The 16,882-nt window shown below is 30.4% G+C and overlaps 1 protein-coding gene across 1 annotated transcript in view; it reads left to right on the top strand.

The window, feature by feature from the left end:
* LOC106466267 (wings apart-like protein homolog) overlaps window positions 1–16,882 on the top strand; it is a 43,293-nt gene that overhangs the window by 19,990 nt on the left and 6,421 nt on the right. The window contains exons 5-14 of the mRNA XM_022394240.1: window positions 864–1,010; window positions 1,180–1,316; window positions 2,283–2,394; window positions 8,648–8,923; window positions 9,274–9,385; window positions 10,067–10,214; window positions 13,679–13,899; window positions 14,160–14,275; window positions 15,008–15,142; window positions 15,873–16,056. Coding sequence (XP_022249948.1) covers window positions 864–1,010; window positions 1,180–1,316; window positions 2,283–2,394; window positions 8,648–8,923; window positions 9,274–9,385; window positions 10,067–10,214; window positions 13,679–13,899; window positions 14,160–14,275; window positions 15,008–15,142; window positions 15,873–16,056 — 1,588 coding nt within the window. The remainder of the gene's footprint in view (window positions 1–863; window positions 1,011–1,179; window positions 1,317–2,282; window positions 2,395–8,647; window positions 8,924–9,273; window positions 9,386–10,066; window positions 10,215–13,678; window positions 13,900–14,159; window positions 14,276–15,007; window positions 15,143–15,872; window positions 16,057–16,882) is intronic.

Here is a 16,882-nt window from a genome sequence, read left to right on the forward strand (position 1 = left end):
AATATTCCAAATATGGCCTAACCAGTGACCTGTACAATGAAAGTATAACCTCTTTAGACTTGTATTCAGTATTTCTATAGATACAACCTAAAATCCTATTTGCCCTACCAAATACATATATATATATATGATAATAAAATAGTGTATATATTTAGTGAAATAGAATAAACCAGAACTTATATATATTTGTATATCTCGCATAACAGCTATGCAAGTTGACATACATGCCACTGGATTTTTTCTAACCAAATTCAATAGTCCTAGTTTGAAGAATTGCTGAAAAAACAGGTACAGACAGAGAAATCATACCTGTAATTAAACTGTTCCATCCTCAGAACTAAATTAAAATTATTTAAAAAATAATAATAATAAAATTTTAAACCCAACCGCTTTCATTCATATACTTATCACGCTTTTTCTTAAACCAGCTGTGTTTTATCCCATTGGTAAGTAGATTTGAGAAGCAGTCACTGAATTAACACGTAAAAATTAATTACGTTTCAACTATTTACATCTAAATTACTTACTCAATAATTTTAACAAATCATACATGGAATTACTTCTATGGTATGATAGTAAAGTATTACACAAAGGAATTAATTGAGTATTTATTAGAACGTGCACTCTCTATTTTCCTTTCTTTTACTTTTTGTGTTTTTCATACTCCAGTCTAAACAATAATAAAACAAAAAGCATGAGGAAACTTGGTAGTAATAAAAATTGTGTGTACTTGAACAAATTATTGCAGGTTTTACTGTTAAATTCTTTCAGATTCAAAAGTTAAAAAGTCAGTCTACCTTTTGTGTATCTAGGTAACATTCCTTCTTATGTTTTCTTTAATAAAAGAATGTTTTATTCATTAGGATGAGAATTTCAAGAAACCACAACTAGTAAAAGAGTTTGAAGAAGTACCAGAGATGCAAACAGTCTTAACCAGACTGGTACATCATCCAGCCAGACCATGGCATGATCCTGTCACTTCTTACAAATGTCCACGGAAAGTTAAAGAGGTAATGTTCAACCATTATCACATTCCATCAATACATCATAACTATTTTTCATAAAGAGTAGATACTGAAGGCATACTTAGCTTATGCGTGTGTTTTAATATGTGGTAAAGCTTAAATGTACACACTTTAAAAAATTATTAATACAGATAGTTCTTGATTGCTCTTTCAGCTGTATACTGTAGTCAAGAATGTGAAGAAAGCCCACCAATGTCATGAGTTTGGTGAAACACAGGAATTCAATGATGATGTAGAATATCTCTTAGAAGGTCTTCAGTTTGTTAATGGAATTGGAACAAGATGTTTAAGGTAAAATTAAGAGTTAAGTTAAACTATTAAATTAGAAAGAATAATATTATAACCAAGCTGCATTTACTTAATTAAAAAAATATCAGTTATGAACTCTATTGAAAAAGTGGCCATAAAAGAAGTGAATTTGAGACTGGGCATGATTTAAACTCTCAACCAAACATGATGTTCAGATGCTTTAAGCAACTAGGCTATTGCATCACAAATGCCTCAAGACTCAGTTTTAACTTTATTGGAGTGTAAGGATAGAATTTGGCTGGACTTTTGAGATAAAGAAATATGTAGGTTTGCACACTGTCTTTGGAACCTACAACATTGTACCAACATTAGGAAATTAAGATGTAAATTGGTACCATCATTTAGAAACTGTCAAAATCTGAAAATTATGGTAATTTGACAAATAATGTTTTTGAAGACAAAGTGTTAAAAACTACATCAGTCTTGTAGAGTAGCCAAAAAAGGCTGTTTTTCTGCATCATGTAGCAGAATAACTTGGCTTCCTCTATATATATTTTTTTAAGGGGGGGGGGGGGTTACATGCTAAACTGGTATATGAGATAGCCAAGTTAATAGCTTTCTTTATTTAAAAAACTATTCTATGGGCTAACCAAGCAACTTGGCTTTTTATTCAAAGCTGCTTTTTGGTTAGCCAAATATATGTACATCCTCTCATAAACTTGCGATGAAGTCCAGTGTGAATAAGAATAAAGTTTCAAGAGATTGTAGTTAAAGTAGCTTGTGATATTTTATTATTTAGTTAGCTTGTTCCTGCAGTGGTGTTTTTATTGTGTATTGAAATGTTATTATTACTATATATCATGATAACCTGTGTTTTATTGTCAGCTAATAGATAGGGGGGGTAATTAGGAAATAATTCTGGAATGAGATATAGAAAAATGAATTTTGATACAGTTATTTTACTGATCAACCATTTCAACTAAAACTTTTTTTTTCTCTAAATTTCAGTGTTCTCAGCCTCGCCACCAAGTGTATGGTTCCCTCCTTTAGAATTCATATTCGTGCCCACGGAACTGCTCCCAAGATCTTCAGTGCCTTAATGGATGCTCCCACAGAGCCAGTAAGTTCAACTGTGTGTATGTGTATATAAAGCTGTCAAATAAGTGTATCATGTTTCAAAAATAAATTGAGCATACATAACCGAAATGCCGTGGTAAGTAATAGTACACAAGAGTTAGTCAGATGCATAATGTCTATGAAGTACAAAAGGAAATAATAGTAAGGTAGTACAACAATAGTAACTAAAAGTGACAGATATACCTAAAAAATATTTTTTATTCTGGTGGTTGACAATAGAATATCTGGTTGTAAAAGTGACTCAAAACTGTGGTGTTAAAGATAGCCTTATTTTATACAAATAGTTATTCCAAAACCATGCCAAAGCCAGATTATAAGTCCAGTCTAACTTTACTACATGTGAAAAGCTACCTAACTGTTCCATGATGTTACTGCATATGTTAATGGTATACTTAAATTTAACTGGTTTGTCATTCATCATCTTGAAATTAAATTTTTTTGGCACATAAAATAATAATTTGTATTTCACTTGATAATCATATATAAAACAGAAATTTTTGAGGTTTTTTGGCCTGTCAAACGAGGCATTGATATGATCATAATCAAAGGATATTGAATATCATATAAGTTATTTGAGAATGATTCATTATATAATGCTAACTGTTTGCAAGTCTTCAGTGTGTGTTTTCTTGTTTAACAACAAATAATATATTACAGCTATAATTTTAACAAAGATGATGAAATGGTTAGTCCGAATTTCAGGATGGCCAAAGCTTATGTATGCTCTTCATTAAAACTCATATTTTTATTTACATCATAACAGCAGCTAAAAAGCTATATTTATGTTCTTTTTTTTTATAATTGGACTTAAAAACGAACTATGATAGAACAGTATTATTATAAGTGATGCTTTTACTTCGTATTTAGTAGAAAAAAAATGTAAGGTGTTCATCTCATTTTTCTTTCATATATATGGCTATTGTATAAACACCTTAATTGAGCAATTCTTTTGGTCTGAGAGATTTTTTTGTGCTTCTAGGGTAATTACATCATAATAGATCATTTGTAGTTTGTTTTATTCAAGCATCAGTTTAGATTTAAAAGTACTTTGACATTGCAATACAGTTATATAAAAATAGAATCCAACATAACTGCATTTCAAAATTAAATATGAGATATAGATTGTTGAACATTTTTTCAAGTCATATTTATCAATAAACCAATTTTATTGAATATACAAGTAAGTATAGAAAAAATGTTTTTTCTTGTAAATGGACCAGTCTCATTTTTTGTATTTACCCCTAATTCTTTTTATTATATATGATTTAGCTATTATTTTCTTTTTTTTACCATCATCTGGCAATGTTATTACTGTTATCTTTTATGACGTTGAAAATGCCGTGCTTCAAACTCTAGTGACACACAAATAGTGTTTTCTCCATATTGGTTATTTGTTTGTAGCTTTAGGTGATAATGAAACAGTAGCAAATATTGGTGTATGTGAATTGTGTATAGCACTGCTGTATAAACATAAATCCAATCTTGTGATATACGTGAAAGTTTACTGAATTGGGTGAATTACATTTTATAAGAACAATTTGCATATGTCAACACAGTGGTATGGTTCTGCTGATGCAAGTCATGGCATCACAGATGACATGCTTAATATATATATTTGGTTCACAAAAAAGTCATGACCATTTTATAGATGACTCCCATCATTGTCACTCCCCATCATTCTGGGGAAGGGTATACATAAAGTGAGTTTCTTGATAGGGTAAAGGCAAAGGACACCACACTTTCAAAGAAAGGAGTCTTCAATGACCTGCATGGAAAAAAACATACTCATAGAGCAAAGTGTTTAATACAGCAATGTGCTCAAAATCATATCCTAAGCCAGTCTTCCAAATAAAGACTGTGGTTATGAAAGAGAACCCTCTGACCCAAGAAGTCATTGGTGTAAGTTGACAAAAACACTCAAGCTTCCAGCCACAATTCAAAATCTACCTCTACTTTCATGAGAAAGATGGCAAAGAAACTTGAATCACAGCAAGTACCCCAGTGAAGCTGTGAACTTTTGTTTACTTTAATGTGGTCTTGGAAGCTGATGTCCATGTACAGTGAAAGATACATAGAAATTTCTCAAAATATGACCCCTCTATCATTCATTGAAGTTTGTTAAAATGGAAATTGTAATGGTGAGCAATAACATATAATCATGGTCATCAGATTTTGTATGAATAAAGTAGTTTCGAAAATATCATAGGACCTGGAATACAATATTTATAAAATGTAGATTAACCCTCATTAATATGTGGTAGTGTGGATCTTTCACTTGTTGTGCATAGCCAATACCATATAACTAAAAATGAACCATTTGAAAGTTTCATTGTCAAAATTATTGAATACTAGACCACCCATAACCGATTGGATCACCCACTATTCAGAGGTCATGAAGAATTCAAGCTAATTTAAATATTGCACCGAAATGAAGGTTTATTTTGAGATAATTTAATTAAATATTTCAATCTATTCATGTTATTCATAATTGAAGAAAAGATATTTGATTGTTGATCAGGAGTAAAAGGAAAGACCATTTCATTTTCCAGAAAAGTGAAGTCAGAGTTTTCAGGTATTGTGATGAACAAATCTTATTCACAGTTGATTCAAAATGCCTGAAAATAAGAAATAACAGGTAATAGTAATGTTATTCCTGGTTTATTAGAACGTAATTGCTATAAAAAACCAAACAATGCTATTTCAAAAAAACATCTTATACTTACTTGCTCAAATTACTGCAAGAAACAGCAAAACTTGATAACTGATACACTATGAAACTCACCAAATGAAAAATCTTTCTCACTGTCTCACAGTGAATAATTTTTTGACTGAGAAAATTTTCTCATTTCCTTACCTACCATAACCAAGGCACATTATTGAGAAATTCTTCAAGATCTTGTTTTTGTCATCTTACATCTTTTAATGAAGATAGGAACATTGACAGGGAAATAGATTTTAATGAAAAAGTTTTGTAAAGAGTGTGAACGGTAGTGTGATGTAAAATTACTCTACTCAATTATTCTACTCATGCTAGAAATTTTCATAAAAGTGTCCCAAAAAAACAGCACTAACTTGGTAACCCGTGGCCCGATTTTAACTAAACTTGTTTTATTCTGTTTCTATTCTCATTTTAGGGGGGTACCATATTCTTACAAATATGGTGCTATTGTGTGCCATTTTTGGTGTATTTAATTACAGACAAGCAAACAAACAAACAATCTCAGAGTTTTAGTAGTATATAGAAGATAGATAGATGTATGGGATACTTTCGTAAGTCAGCACAACACCTAAATGCTGCATTCAATGGCATGTTTGGTTCTAATTAATGCTTCACAAAACAAAACAGCTTATGAAAATTACATTACAGTGTCAAATTCATTTTCAATGACCAGCGAAGTTGACAAAAGTATTTTAATGTAACTATGGTTTACATATCACACACTATACGTTACATGTGCTTGTATGTTGTTTAATGATAAGCATCTTAAAGTTGTTGTGCTTACGTTGCCATCTTTTGATGAAATAGGGAAATAGATCTGAACGAAGAAGTTTCGTAAAGAGCATGAATGGTAGTGTGATGTAAAATTACTCATGCTAGAAATTTTCATAAAAGTGACCCGAAAAATGACTCTAACTCGGTAACCCTTGGCCTGATTTTAATGAAACTTGTTTTATTCTGTTTCTATGCTCATTTCTCATATTCTCTTAATATTTCTATTCTCATATTATGCACCATTTTTGCTGTATTTAATTACAGACAAGCAAACAATCTCAGAGTTTTAGTAGTATATAGATAGATAGTAAGATGCACAAGAACAAAAATTCAGTAAAAGTGACATTTTCCCTACATCTTTGAAAATATTCTTCAATATTCTTTGTTTTTATAATGCATGTTTAATAATATTACTGTCAAATTGGATCTGTTTTTGATGAATTTTGTTTTGGGGATTCATCTTTTATATGTGTCATTAGTAGTTTATAATATAAAATTAAGCATTTCTAGAATATTCTCCAAAGAATAGAATTTGAGAATAACTTAAGTGATAAGCATTTTTGTATTCATATAAAAGCAGTTGTTCAACTAAAATATAGTTCTGTTTATGTTAGTTTGTTTAAAATAAAAAAAATTGGCACAATAAAGTTAATTTTCTTTGACTTAAAACCAGTTGCTGTCTTAAAGAAACTTCCTTCTCTTTTTTTTTAGTGTGTATTTACATATCTATGAAATGCTAAAGTTTACAATAAACATATATTCTGTAACCATTTCACTGTCAGTTATTTGTGCTACTAGTTATGTGCAATGTTACTGCATTGAGCACTTTTGGTTATTTAGTGTTTCATAATAATTTAAAACAAAAGTAAAAAATTAGTGCTATAATATAGATAATGTCAAGACAACCTATAGCTATAAGAAGAAAAGTCTAGAAACTTCATATGGTGTTTCGTGGGATAATTATAGTGCAGCAGCTTGCAACCTTTTTTTTATCCTATGCTTACCTTAATTACAACCATCCTTCCTTGTTTCGCCCACTTCTCTTAATCTAAGAATATAGGTCAGTAATCTATCCAGTTTCTGAACCCCATTATTGGTCATCTTAAAATTTTATTAATCATGATAACCAGTTTATTTCAAGACTATACTAAGATATACCACACACCCCTTTCAGCAATATTGCACCCTCCTGCACACACATTGGAATCATTGTTGTAATGTCCTACTTCATCTTGTGTATAGGGTCTCCACTACATCTGTCACATGAAGAAGAGATATTTCTGGTTTCTTATGATTCAGTATTCTGATTGGTCAGCTAAGAGAGAATGTTAATTGTAAATACAGTTTTGATGCTATTAAACATTTTCTGACTTGGAAGAGGCAAAACTCGTCCTGGTTTTTAACTGTCTTTGTGGAACCTGTTCTGTAAATCATATTACCTCTCTTTTTGATCATCCAGTCAGTCAGACAGTTTCAGTCTATTCCAAAGCAAAGTTTATTTTAATTTTTGTTTCATTAAATATAGTTAATTTGTTTGTTTCTCTTTTAACTTGAACAACTAAACAATTGCCCTCTATCTGTACCATTGATTACTGTTTTCTTCATTAAATAAGGTGTTTATTATTGCTTCAGCTTTGCACTGAGAGTCTTGTCTATTTTGTTCGACTTGCAGACATATACATATACTAGGTCCTTGACTCTCTGGGTATTGCAGAATTCTTGAATTACCACAACTTTAGTTTTTTCTTCAGACTCATTTCTCTAATTTATCTGCTTCTGGTTGTGAATTATTTATATTTACATTACATAATTGGGTTGATAGTACTTGAATGTGTCCAGAATAACTTCTAAAGAGCACTTGATTTTATGAGTTAATATGTAGTTTATTATTAAGAGGTTTGCTTGATATTATTGGTAATAAGAGTAGATTGTCATGGGTGTGTTTATTATAGTATTGTGTTGAGAGTTAAGGAACACACACACACAATTCACACATGCTTTTTTAATTTTTGTAATTATTATTTTTAATTAATTCAAAGTTGTTCAGCTTAATCAATCAGTGTCAAAATTTTTGAAATTTAATGAACTAATTGAAATCAGTGTGTACGATTATTACTATTCATGATTATTCCAACTATCCAAATCTTGTGTGAGAATAATTGATTAGTTTAATGTAATTGATTCAAGAGCCATATAATTAATCAGTTAGCAAATTCTATTAATTTCTCAGCTCCATTATTTATTAATATACTGAGCTTGAAGCATATGTTTTTACTATCCAACATATAATGTATGATTGATTAATTGTGATATACCATAATACCATCTTGGATAATCATCATATAGACATTAAGTCGTTTGACATTTTGTGATAAATAGTTCTTTGTTACTAGTGTTTATGTTATCTGTTTTAAAAAAGAAATATACAAGATTCTAACACAAATAAGTACACATGCAAAATTCATATCCCAATTTTGTGACTCCCAGTTTGCATCATAAAATATAATAACTGTGGTGAACAGGTGACCATTTTAATGTAAACTATGTATTGTATGCATATAATCAACAATTTTGAAGAATACAAAAATTGCTGTATCATTATTTGCTACAGTAAGCTGTACAGTGTAAACATTATAAATTGTTAGTACTGCTATAGTACTGTTAGATGATTGTAATTATAATAAATGTATTAATAGTTATTCAAGCAGGCATTATATCATTTTTACTGTTTATTTACCCACAGAACCTTGCACTGTGCACAGCCACTCTCCTATTTATTCTCAGCCAGGACCGACTCACCATAGATCTGGATGCTGGATCACTTTCACTGATGCTGCAACTTCTGGAAACTGACCTTGAAGATGTTGATCTAGAGCTTATGTCACAGAGCTCCTCTGAAGATGGAGATGCCCTTTCTGGCAGAGTGCAAGTGTCTAAAAACCGAGAGAAAGTTGTACAGCTTTGTGAACAAATGAAGCTCAAAGGACATGCAAAACATCTGAGTTTAGACAAAATTAATGTAAGGTATTTTTTATTGAGTAAAAAGTAGTAGATATCTATAAAGCAGAATTAACTTTCAGTGAAATGTGGAAAAATAAAATAATGTTCTTTATTAACGAGTTGTTTACAGAGTTTATTAAACAAGTAAATTACGAAAGTAATAAATTTCATGAGAACAAAATATAATTGAGCTCTGTGATTGGGTACAGTGTAGAACATTATACAAATAATTACTTTGATAATATAAAAAAAATGTTGAATGTTAAATGTTCTACCAAGATTTATATGTATTTCGTTGAACATAAGTAAACATGTTTAAAGATTTTTAATAGCTAAGTGTTTTTTTTTTATTTACTTTTTGTTTTGCAGACTGGGAATTTAGCTACAGAAACACTCTTGAGTTTGTCTTCCCGAAAAGCTGGTGAATGGTTTAAAGAGGACATTCGAACCCTTGGAGGCCTTGATCATATAGTGGACACAGGTGTGATAAGTAATATTGTTCACTGCAAATATTTTTTGTTTCACAAGTGAAAAGAATGATTGAGAAAATAGAGTGATGGTCACTTTCTTCGTAAGTTATTAGTGTTTCACTCCAATGGAAGAAGTTTATGATTAAAAAATTTTAAACTGATAACAAGATGTGATTATAACTATGTTAAGACATGTTAGTCATTACATACTGCTGCATGGCATTACCTAGTGGTTAGGGCAATAGACTCACTCTGAGGGTTGCAAGATGGAAACCCATCACCATGGTCACCCTTTCAGCCATGAGGACATAATAATGTGATGGTCAATCCCACTCTTCATTGGTAAAGAGTAATCTGAGAGGTGGCAGTTGATAGTGTTGACTTGCTGCTTCTTGTCTATAAGTTAAAAATTAGGGAGGGCTAAATAAACACTACATTTTTAATTTTGATGAATTTGGAATTTGATTACCAGTTTTAGAAAGCATCAACAAATATCAGCATTCTTTAGTTGTAATAAGATTCTTGAAATTTGATTCTTATTGTAGCATAGCAAAATATGAACCATGATCACTTTATATTTTCTCAAACTGATGCGAACAAGAAAAAAAATGCAGAGTACATTATTTTTTTAATGTATTAGAGTGTGGATATTGAAATAATTTTTAATTGATAAAAAGAATATTTTCTTTCAGTTAAAACATGTGTAGCATATTTTGATCCACAAGAACCATTGCAACATACAGAGGATGTCCAGTTGGATAGGATACGAAAGATAGATCGATGTCTTCGAGTTTTAGAAAATGTGAGTTCTTCAAATTACCCCAGAGATGATATATTTCTGTAATTTTGTCTTTGTAAATGTTTCATCTGCTTTCAGATATTCTAATACTGCTTTGATGATTTTTAATCTGATATCTTACGTGTATATGATCATTTTGAGTCACATGACACCTAATATAACATTACCCAGTCAAGCTGTCTAAAAACTTTTATTTTCTAAAAAGAGGGTACCTTGTTAACAAGTTTGACACCTAATATTTCTTTAATAGTTTTGTTAAGTTTCAAAAAATAAAATACCATGGTTTTAATACAATGATTATTCACTGTGGCAACCATTCAGTATGTCGTATTTTGTTAGAGAAACTTGACATGCCTGCTTTTCACCGTTTATAATCTTATACTTTTGCTGTGTTTATCTTATTATCAATCTATATTTCACATGTTTTTACATGATACATTTGCATACTATATTTCAAGAAAATTCAAAGTCTGTCAAGAGAAGTTAAAGTTGTAAACTTAAATACTGATATACCAAATTATTTACTTAACTACTGCTATTAACATCCTCAAAGCAAATTTAAAATAAACTTGTTACTGAAAACAGGTAATAAGTTGGTTAAAGAATTAAATTCATTAGTTTGTGAGATTATTCTGACGTTTGTTAAATTGATAAAACCAGTGAATGGAAGTTTTTATGTTTATCTTTTAAGATTATGTGAATATATAGATGTTAATAAATCAGTATAGTCACTAACCAGCTGTGGTATTCTTGTATTACTTAGCATAATAAATCAGTATTATCACTGGTATGGTTGTGTTACTCAAATTAAAATACCAGAGCTGGTTAGTGACAATACTGATTTATCAATCTGAGTAACACAACCATACCACAGCTGGTTAGTAACAAAACTGTTTTATTGATTTGAGTAACACACACGAATACCAAATCTGGTTAATGATAATAATGTTTGGCTTACCTTACACATGATGATACCAAAGTTGATTCCTTATAGCTAAGGAGATATGCTTGATTATCAACATTCATATACGTCACCTGATAAAATACAAAATTCCTATGTTAGTAAGTTTGACAATACTGTTATATTGTGTTACTCAGATTGATAAATCAGTATTGTCACTAACCAGCTCTGGTATTCTTGTATTACCTAGCTTAATAAATCAGTATTGTCACTAACCAGCTCTGGTATTCTTGTATTACCTAGCTTAATAAATCAGTATTGTCACTAACCAGCTGTGGTATTATTGTATTACCTAGCTTAATAAATCAGTATTGTCACTAACCAGCTGTGGTATTATTGTATTACCTAGCTTAATAAATCAGTATTGTCACTAACCAGCTGTGGTATTCTTGTATTACTTAGCATAATAAATCAATATTATCACTAACCAGCTCTGGTATGGTTGTGTTACTCAGATTACTAAATCAGTATTGTCACTAACCAGCTCTGATATTCTCTTATTACTCAGATTAATATAACAGTATTGTTACTAACCAGCTCTGGTATGGTCATGTCTATAATAAGTCAAACAGTAAATATTGCCATTAACTGACTGTATTATCATTATGTGTCAGATATGTTGGGGATATTGTCATTAAATGGCTTTGATATTGTCATGTTTCAAGCCGATTAGTTTTGCTCTGTTAAGCTTTAATGTTATCCTGTGTTACGTACCAGAGGTCTGGTTTGTAAAAGATATTTGGTGCTGTCTGTCTAATAGTTATTTTTCCTTAATCTTTGTAGTGTGCCACATTTGATTCTGTCAACAATCTTGAAACATAAATAGTTTATTGCATCTGTAAAATTGATTACGTGTGCATGCCAAGAAGTTCCAGGATTAAATCAGGCTCATCTCCATCTTATGTAGAAAAGTTAAGGGACTTAAATTACACAAAGCTATGCACTGCTCATTCAAAATGTATAAGCTGTGGCAGGGTGTACTATAAAGTGATGAAAAAGTAAAAACCCTTTTAATACAAATTTTACAATAAAATTTGTAGCATTTCAACAGAAATGAAGAAAAAAGAATTTGTGAATAGTAGTCTTATTATTTTTTAACATCACAGGGAAAAGTCTTTTTTTTATGAATTCTAAATATTTGAGGTTAAACAAATGTACCACCATAATTAATCATGTTTCAAAACAAAGAGTACCTGTGAATTTCAACTTTTATTATGTAGCATTACGTAATCATTATTTTATTATACAGACTACTGAGTCACAAAGAAGTACTTCAAGTGTTTATAGTTGAATAGTCACAGAGTCAAAAATAAGGAAAAGTTTATCACTGCTCAATACGATTACCAAGCTTCACTGAAGATTTAAATGCTTAGACCTACTGAGTGATTAATATCAATTATTGTACTCCCCAGCAAAAATTCTTTGCTGTGATTGATCGAGAACACATCACATGGTATGAAACATTTTTCAATGTTGCCTTTAAAGCTGGGCAACAAATTGTATCAGTGTTGCTTGGTTGTTAAGGACACTGCTATGTATACATAATATTATAACAGAACTTTGCAGACAATTTTTTGTAGCATAGTGAAAACATGATGATTCATTTAGTCCTAATTGCAAACAATTTATTCAAACTCGTGTATTGCATAAGATTTTATTTACTCATAGATGAAGAGCTACAGAGTAGTTTAGACAGCAGAACTTTACAGACAACAATTTATCCATTACAGTAAAAACATGCTATTTCATTTAGTCTTAATTTATAAATAACATTGGAATCCTTGCCAGCATTATAATTAGATTTTGTCCTGAAGTTAGACTGTATACTTTATACATTTATTGGTATGATCACATGATGATGGACTGTTATATTTTAAAAATTAAACAATTTCTAAATCATTGATTCATTATTGATTTTTAAAGTAAGATTAAAATTTTCAGTTAAACTTTAAAATTTTCATATAGGTCTAGAGATGTAACTCAATAAAAGATACAACCCTTTAAAGACCAATTAAAACACAGGTTTAACATGTATCTATTATCTTGGACTTAAAATTAAGAATATTCCTTAACCTTAAGAAATATTACATATAAAAAAAATGTTGAATCTGACATGACCTGGAAGTTAGTATGCCCAGTCTGTGAATTCAAGGTTCACGGTTTAAATCCCACCATTGCAAAAACTATTGTGCAATTTGAGGCCATGGGTTTTTTAAAAGAGTGACTGTCATATCCCACTATTTGGTTAGAGTAACTCAAAAGTTGAAATTGCTATTATTTAACTGTTTCCCCTTAGCCTATAAGTTCAAAATTAAGGATGACTAGTGCAGATAGGCCTTGTGTAGCTTTGTATGAATTTTTCAAACAAATAAACATCTAAAAATATAAAATGGAGAATTTTAAGTCAGATTATTATTATTATGTTAGTGTTCGGTGGCAAATATTAATTTAGCCCATTCTATGAGTGATGTAACAACAATACGAATAAAATAAATGATGTTTAGTTTTTTTATGTTTAACTGCACTTGCATTAATCTTATAATTATTTGTACTGATAATGAAAATCTTATATGAAGATAATTTTTTTTTTGTGTTTGTTAGAATGTTAAGAGCATGCAGAGTGAGTATTCCTCACCATCCACTCTTGTGTACACCAGCTAGAAGTGAGGCAATCCCTCTCAGCAACCTTGAAGGAGTAGGAGCTGCTCTTTTATCCTGTTTATTATCACTTTTGAAAGTTCTTCTAAATTTAACTCATGAAAGTTGTAAGTATGCACAAGGTATATTTCTTGGAAAATTTCATATATTAAGAAATTAATAACAAAAATTAAGTTTCTACCAGGTTTTAGGCTTTATCAGTCCAGCATTTTTAAATAACATGTCAAGTTAAGTATGATAACATGTGAACTACTTCTAGGCCAGAGCTCTTATTAATCTTGCTAAATAATATCACATTTATAGAAACAAACTTTGAGTAAAAATCAGAACATGAAAGTGGTAATTTGTTTTCCTTTTTTTTTTTTAGCCTTAGGTTGCCAGCTGGTAGGTTCTCACCCTGGCTTGTTGGATTGTGCTTTATTGTGCATTCTTCAGATGCCTCAGTATATGCCTCTGGAACAGAGATTTGATCTGCTAGTACTGGTAGGAAACAGTTATTAGATTTAAACGTGTATTTTTCATTTGTTGGACTCGTATTCAGAAGTTTAACTTATTTTCAAACTGATATTTCTGTGCCTTGGCTTAACTTTGAACAGCTCATATTAATATTTGTTACTAAATGTGTTTTCTGTATATTTAATTTCTAGCCCCACCGTGGCAAGTGAGTACCATTCGATTGTTGAGTGTCAGATTTCAAAATTTAAATAAAAGTAATAATTCTAACTTTATTGCAACAATTTTTAATTAAAAAAAAACATTTTGTAGTTAACGTTTTATCATTTTGTAACACTTACTTAGTGTAATGTGCAAAGAAAAGTGATAAACAATTTCAGTCTTACCTATTTTTGCAGTTCCAAGGAGTCTCTCAATTAGCTTCTTTTTTTTAACTTTTTTAGCCCATCTAAGAGCATACGTTTATATTTATTAAGAAACTATCATCTCTTGAGGATAAAGTTATCCTTGTCTTGTTTCTCTCGTGAGTTTTCTTCTCTGTTTGAGTTTTATTATTATAGCTCTTTGTTTTCACTTTTTATTATTTTGCAGCATATGGTCTGAACTCTCACTAATGAAGAGTTCAGCTTTGAAAACAGCTACAGACAAAGTTTAAATACTATTAGATAGATCAGGTTGTAAGTTATTTATGTTATTGTAGAGTAAATAAAGTGGTGTGGGAAACAATTTATGGTTTTTATTGAAAATATGTTTGTTTTGTAGTCTCTAGGCCTGATGATCAACCTGATGGAAAATTGTAAAGACAACAGAGAAAAATTTATCTTTGCTCAAACAGTTGGATCATTTGATTCCCAGAATGATGGTGAAGAAGTATCAGCAGTTGAAGCATTTGTTGAGGTGTGACATAGGTTTATAGTGCTCTTACTACACTCAGTACTAGTAATTAAATCTAGAGGAGCAGAATTTTTCTTCAGGTTATGATACTTAAATATATTATTATTATTCCTGCAGTGATGACTGTATTTTAAACGAATATTCTTTAAAATTGTTTTAAAAATAACAGTTATAACCTTTTTTTTTGCATTGCAAGCTTGTGACTTTGATTAACTTTTTTAGCAAGGGCTTGTTCCCTGAGACAGACCTCGTAACAATTTTGTGCTTGTTATAGTTTTTATGCTATAACTTTTAAATTAGTAAGCAAATGTTAATGAAATTTGGCAGAGTATCAGTAAACATTCAATGCTTTCATATGCAAAATATCAAATTGTTTATTAAGTCTTAAGGTTTATAAAGCAATGTTTTTCTCATGTCTTTTTTTTTTCTTTTTGCATCTTGCCTGTTTATCATGGAAAGTAATATTCATTTTAATATAAAAAATACTTTTATGCATCAGAAAATTTTGAAATTTCACATTTCATAAGGATAGTTTTGAGAAGTATTTTAATTTTTATATCCATTCTTAATATCCTTTAGTTCTTTATACTCTGAAATGTATAGGTAGCTTCCTCCACCGGTAGGTTTTCATATTCTTTTTCTGCACCTTTGCATGGGTTTGAAGTTATATTCTCATTATTTACTTCTCATGGTCTTTCATAATTTAGAGTGTTTATTAATTATTATCCTTCAGGTTTTTATGGATCGGGTAGAAGCTGCACGACAGTCTGAGGAACAGGCAGACGCTCTACTCAGCACACCTGAAGAGAAACAGCAGCAGGCTGAGAAACAAAATACACAGGAAAAGAATCAGGACATTGGAACCACAACATCTCAGTCTTTGCAAACAGATGATCTAGAAGACACCCTAATGAAAGGTGGGTGAAAACTTGTGGTTTAAATTTACCAGTGCAAGTATATGTAAAAAACAAATTACAAAACTCAACAAAGCATTTGTGACTACATATTCAACTCTTTTGTTTGTTTTTTTTAATCCAGAGATATCGGAGAGATTATATAGGAGCTGTGTGAAGAGGATAGTGAATGTATACAAGATAAAATATGTTTATTTTACACAGGGGAAAAATGGTTTTGATACACTTAAATCATTGGGATTATAATCTGGACATGAGTCTAATCTGTACAAAAGAAATGAAGAAGTGTTTAAATCTAAAATGTCTGGAATTTGTAAGAAGATTATCATGTGATAGAGATTAAATTTGTTATAAGGATGGATTAAGTAACTTTAAAATGTGTGAATTGTCCACAAAAAATGGGATTATAATCTGGACATGAGTCTAATCTGTACAAAAGAAATGAAGAAGTGTTTAAATCTAAAATGTCTGGAATTTGTAAGAAGATTATCTTGTGATAGAGATTAAATTTGTTATAAGGATGGATTAAGTAACTTTAAAATGTGTGAATTGTCTACAAAAAATGGGATTATAATCTGGACATGAGTCTAATCTGTACAAAAGAAATGAAGAAGTGTTTAAATCTAAAATGTCCTGAGTAAAAAACAGAGGATTCAAAGACTGAATAAAAAGGAAATAAACAGATGAAAAAAAAAAGTTTAAAAACACAAACCTAGAGCACTAGAACTAGGGTAATAAAAAACAGGAAAGTTAATAAAGAACTACATTCAGAGAAAAAGGATTAGACTATAAGAACCATTAAAAGACAGACCAAGAAAGACAGAAAGAA

Source organism: Limulus polyphemus, unplaced genomic scaffold, assembly GCF_000517525.1.
Source record: "Limulus polyphemus unplaced genomic scaffold, Limulus_polyphemus-2.1.2 Scaffold2209, whole genome shotgun sequence".
NCBI classification, from domain to species: domain Eukaryota; kingdom Metazoa; phylum Arthropoda; class Merostomata; order Xiphosura; family Limulidae; genus Limulus; species Limulus polyphemus.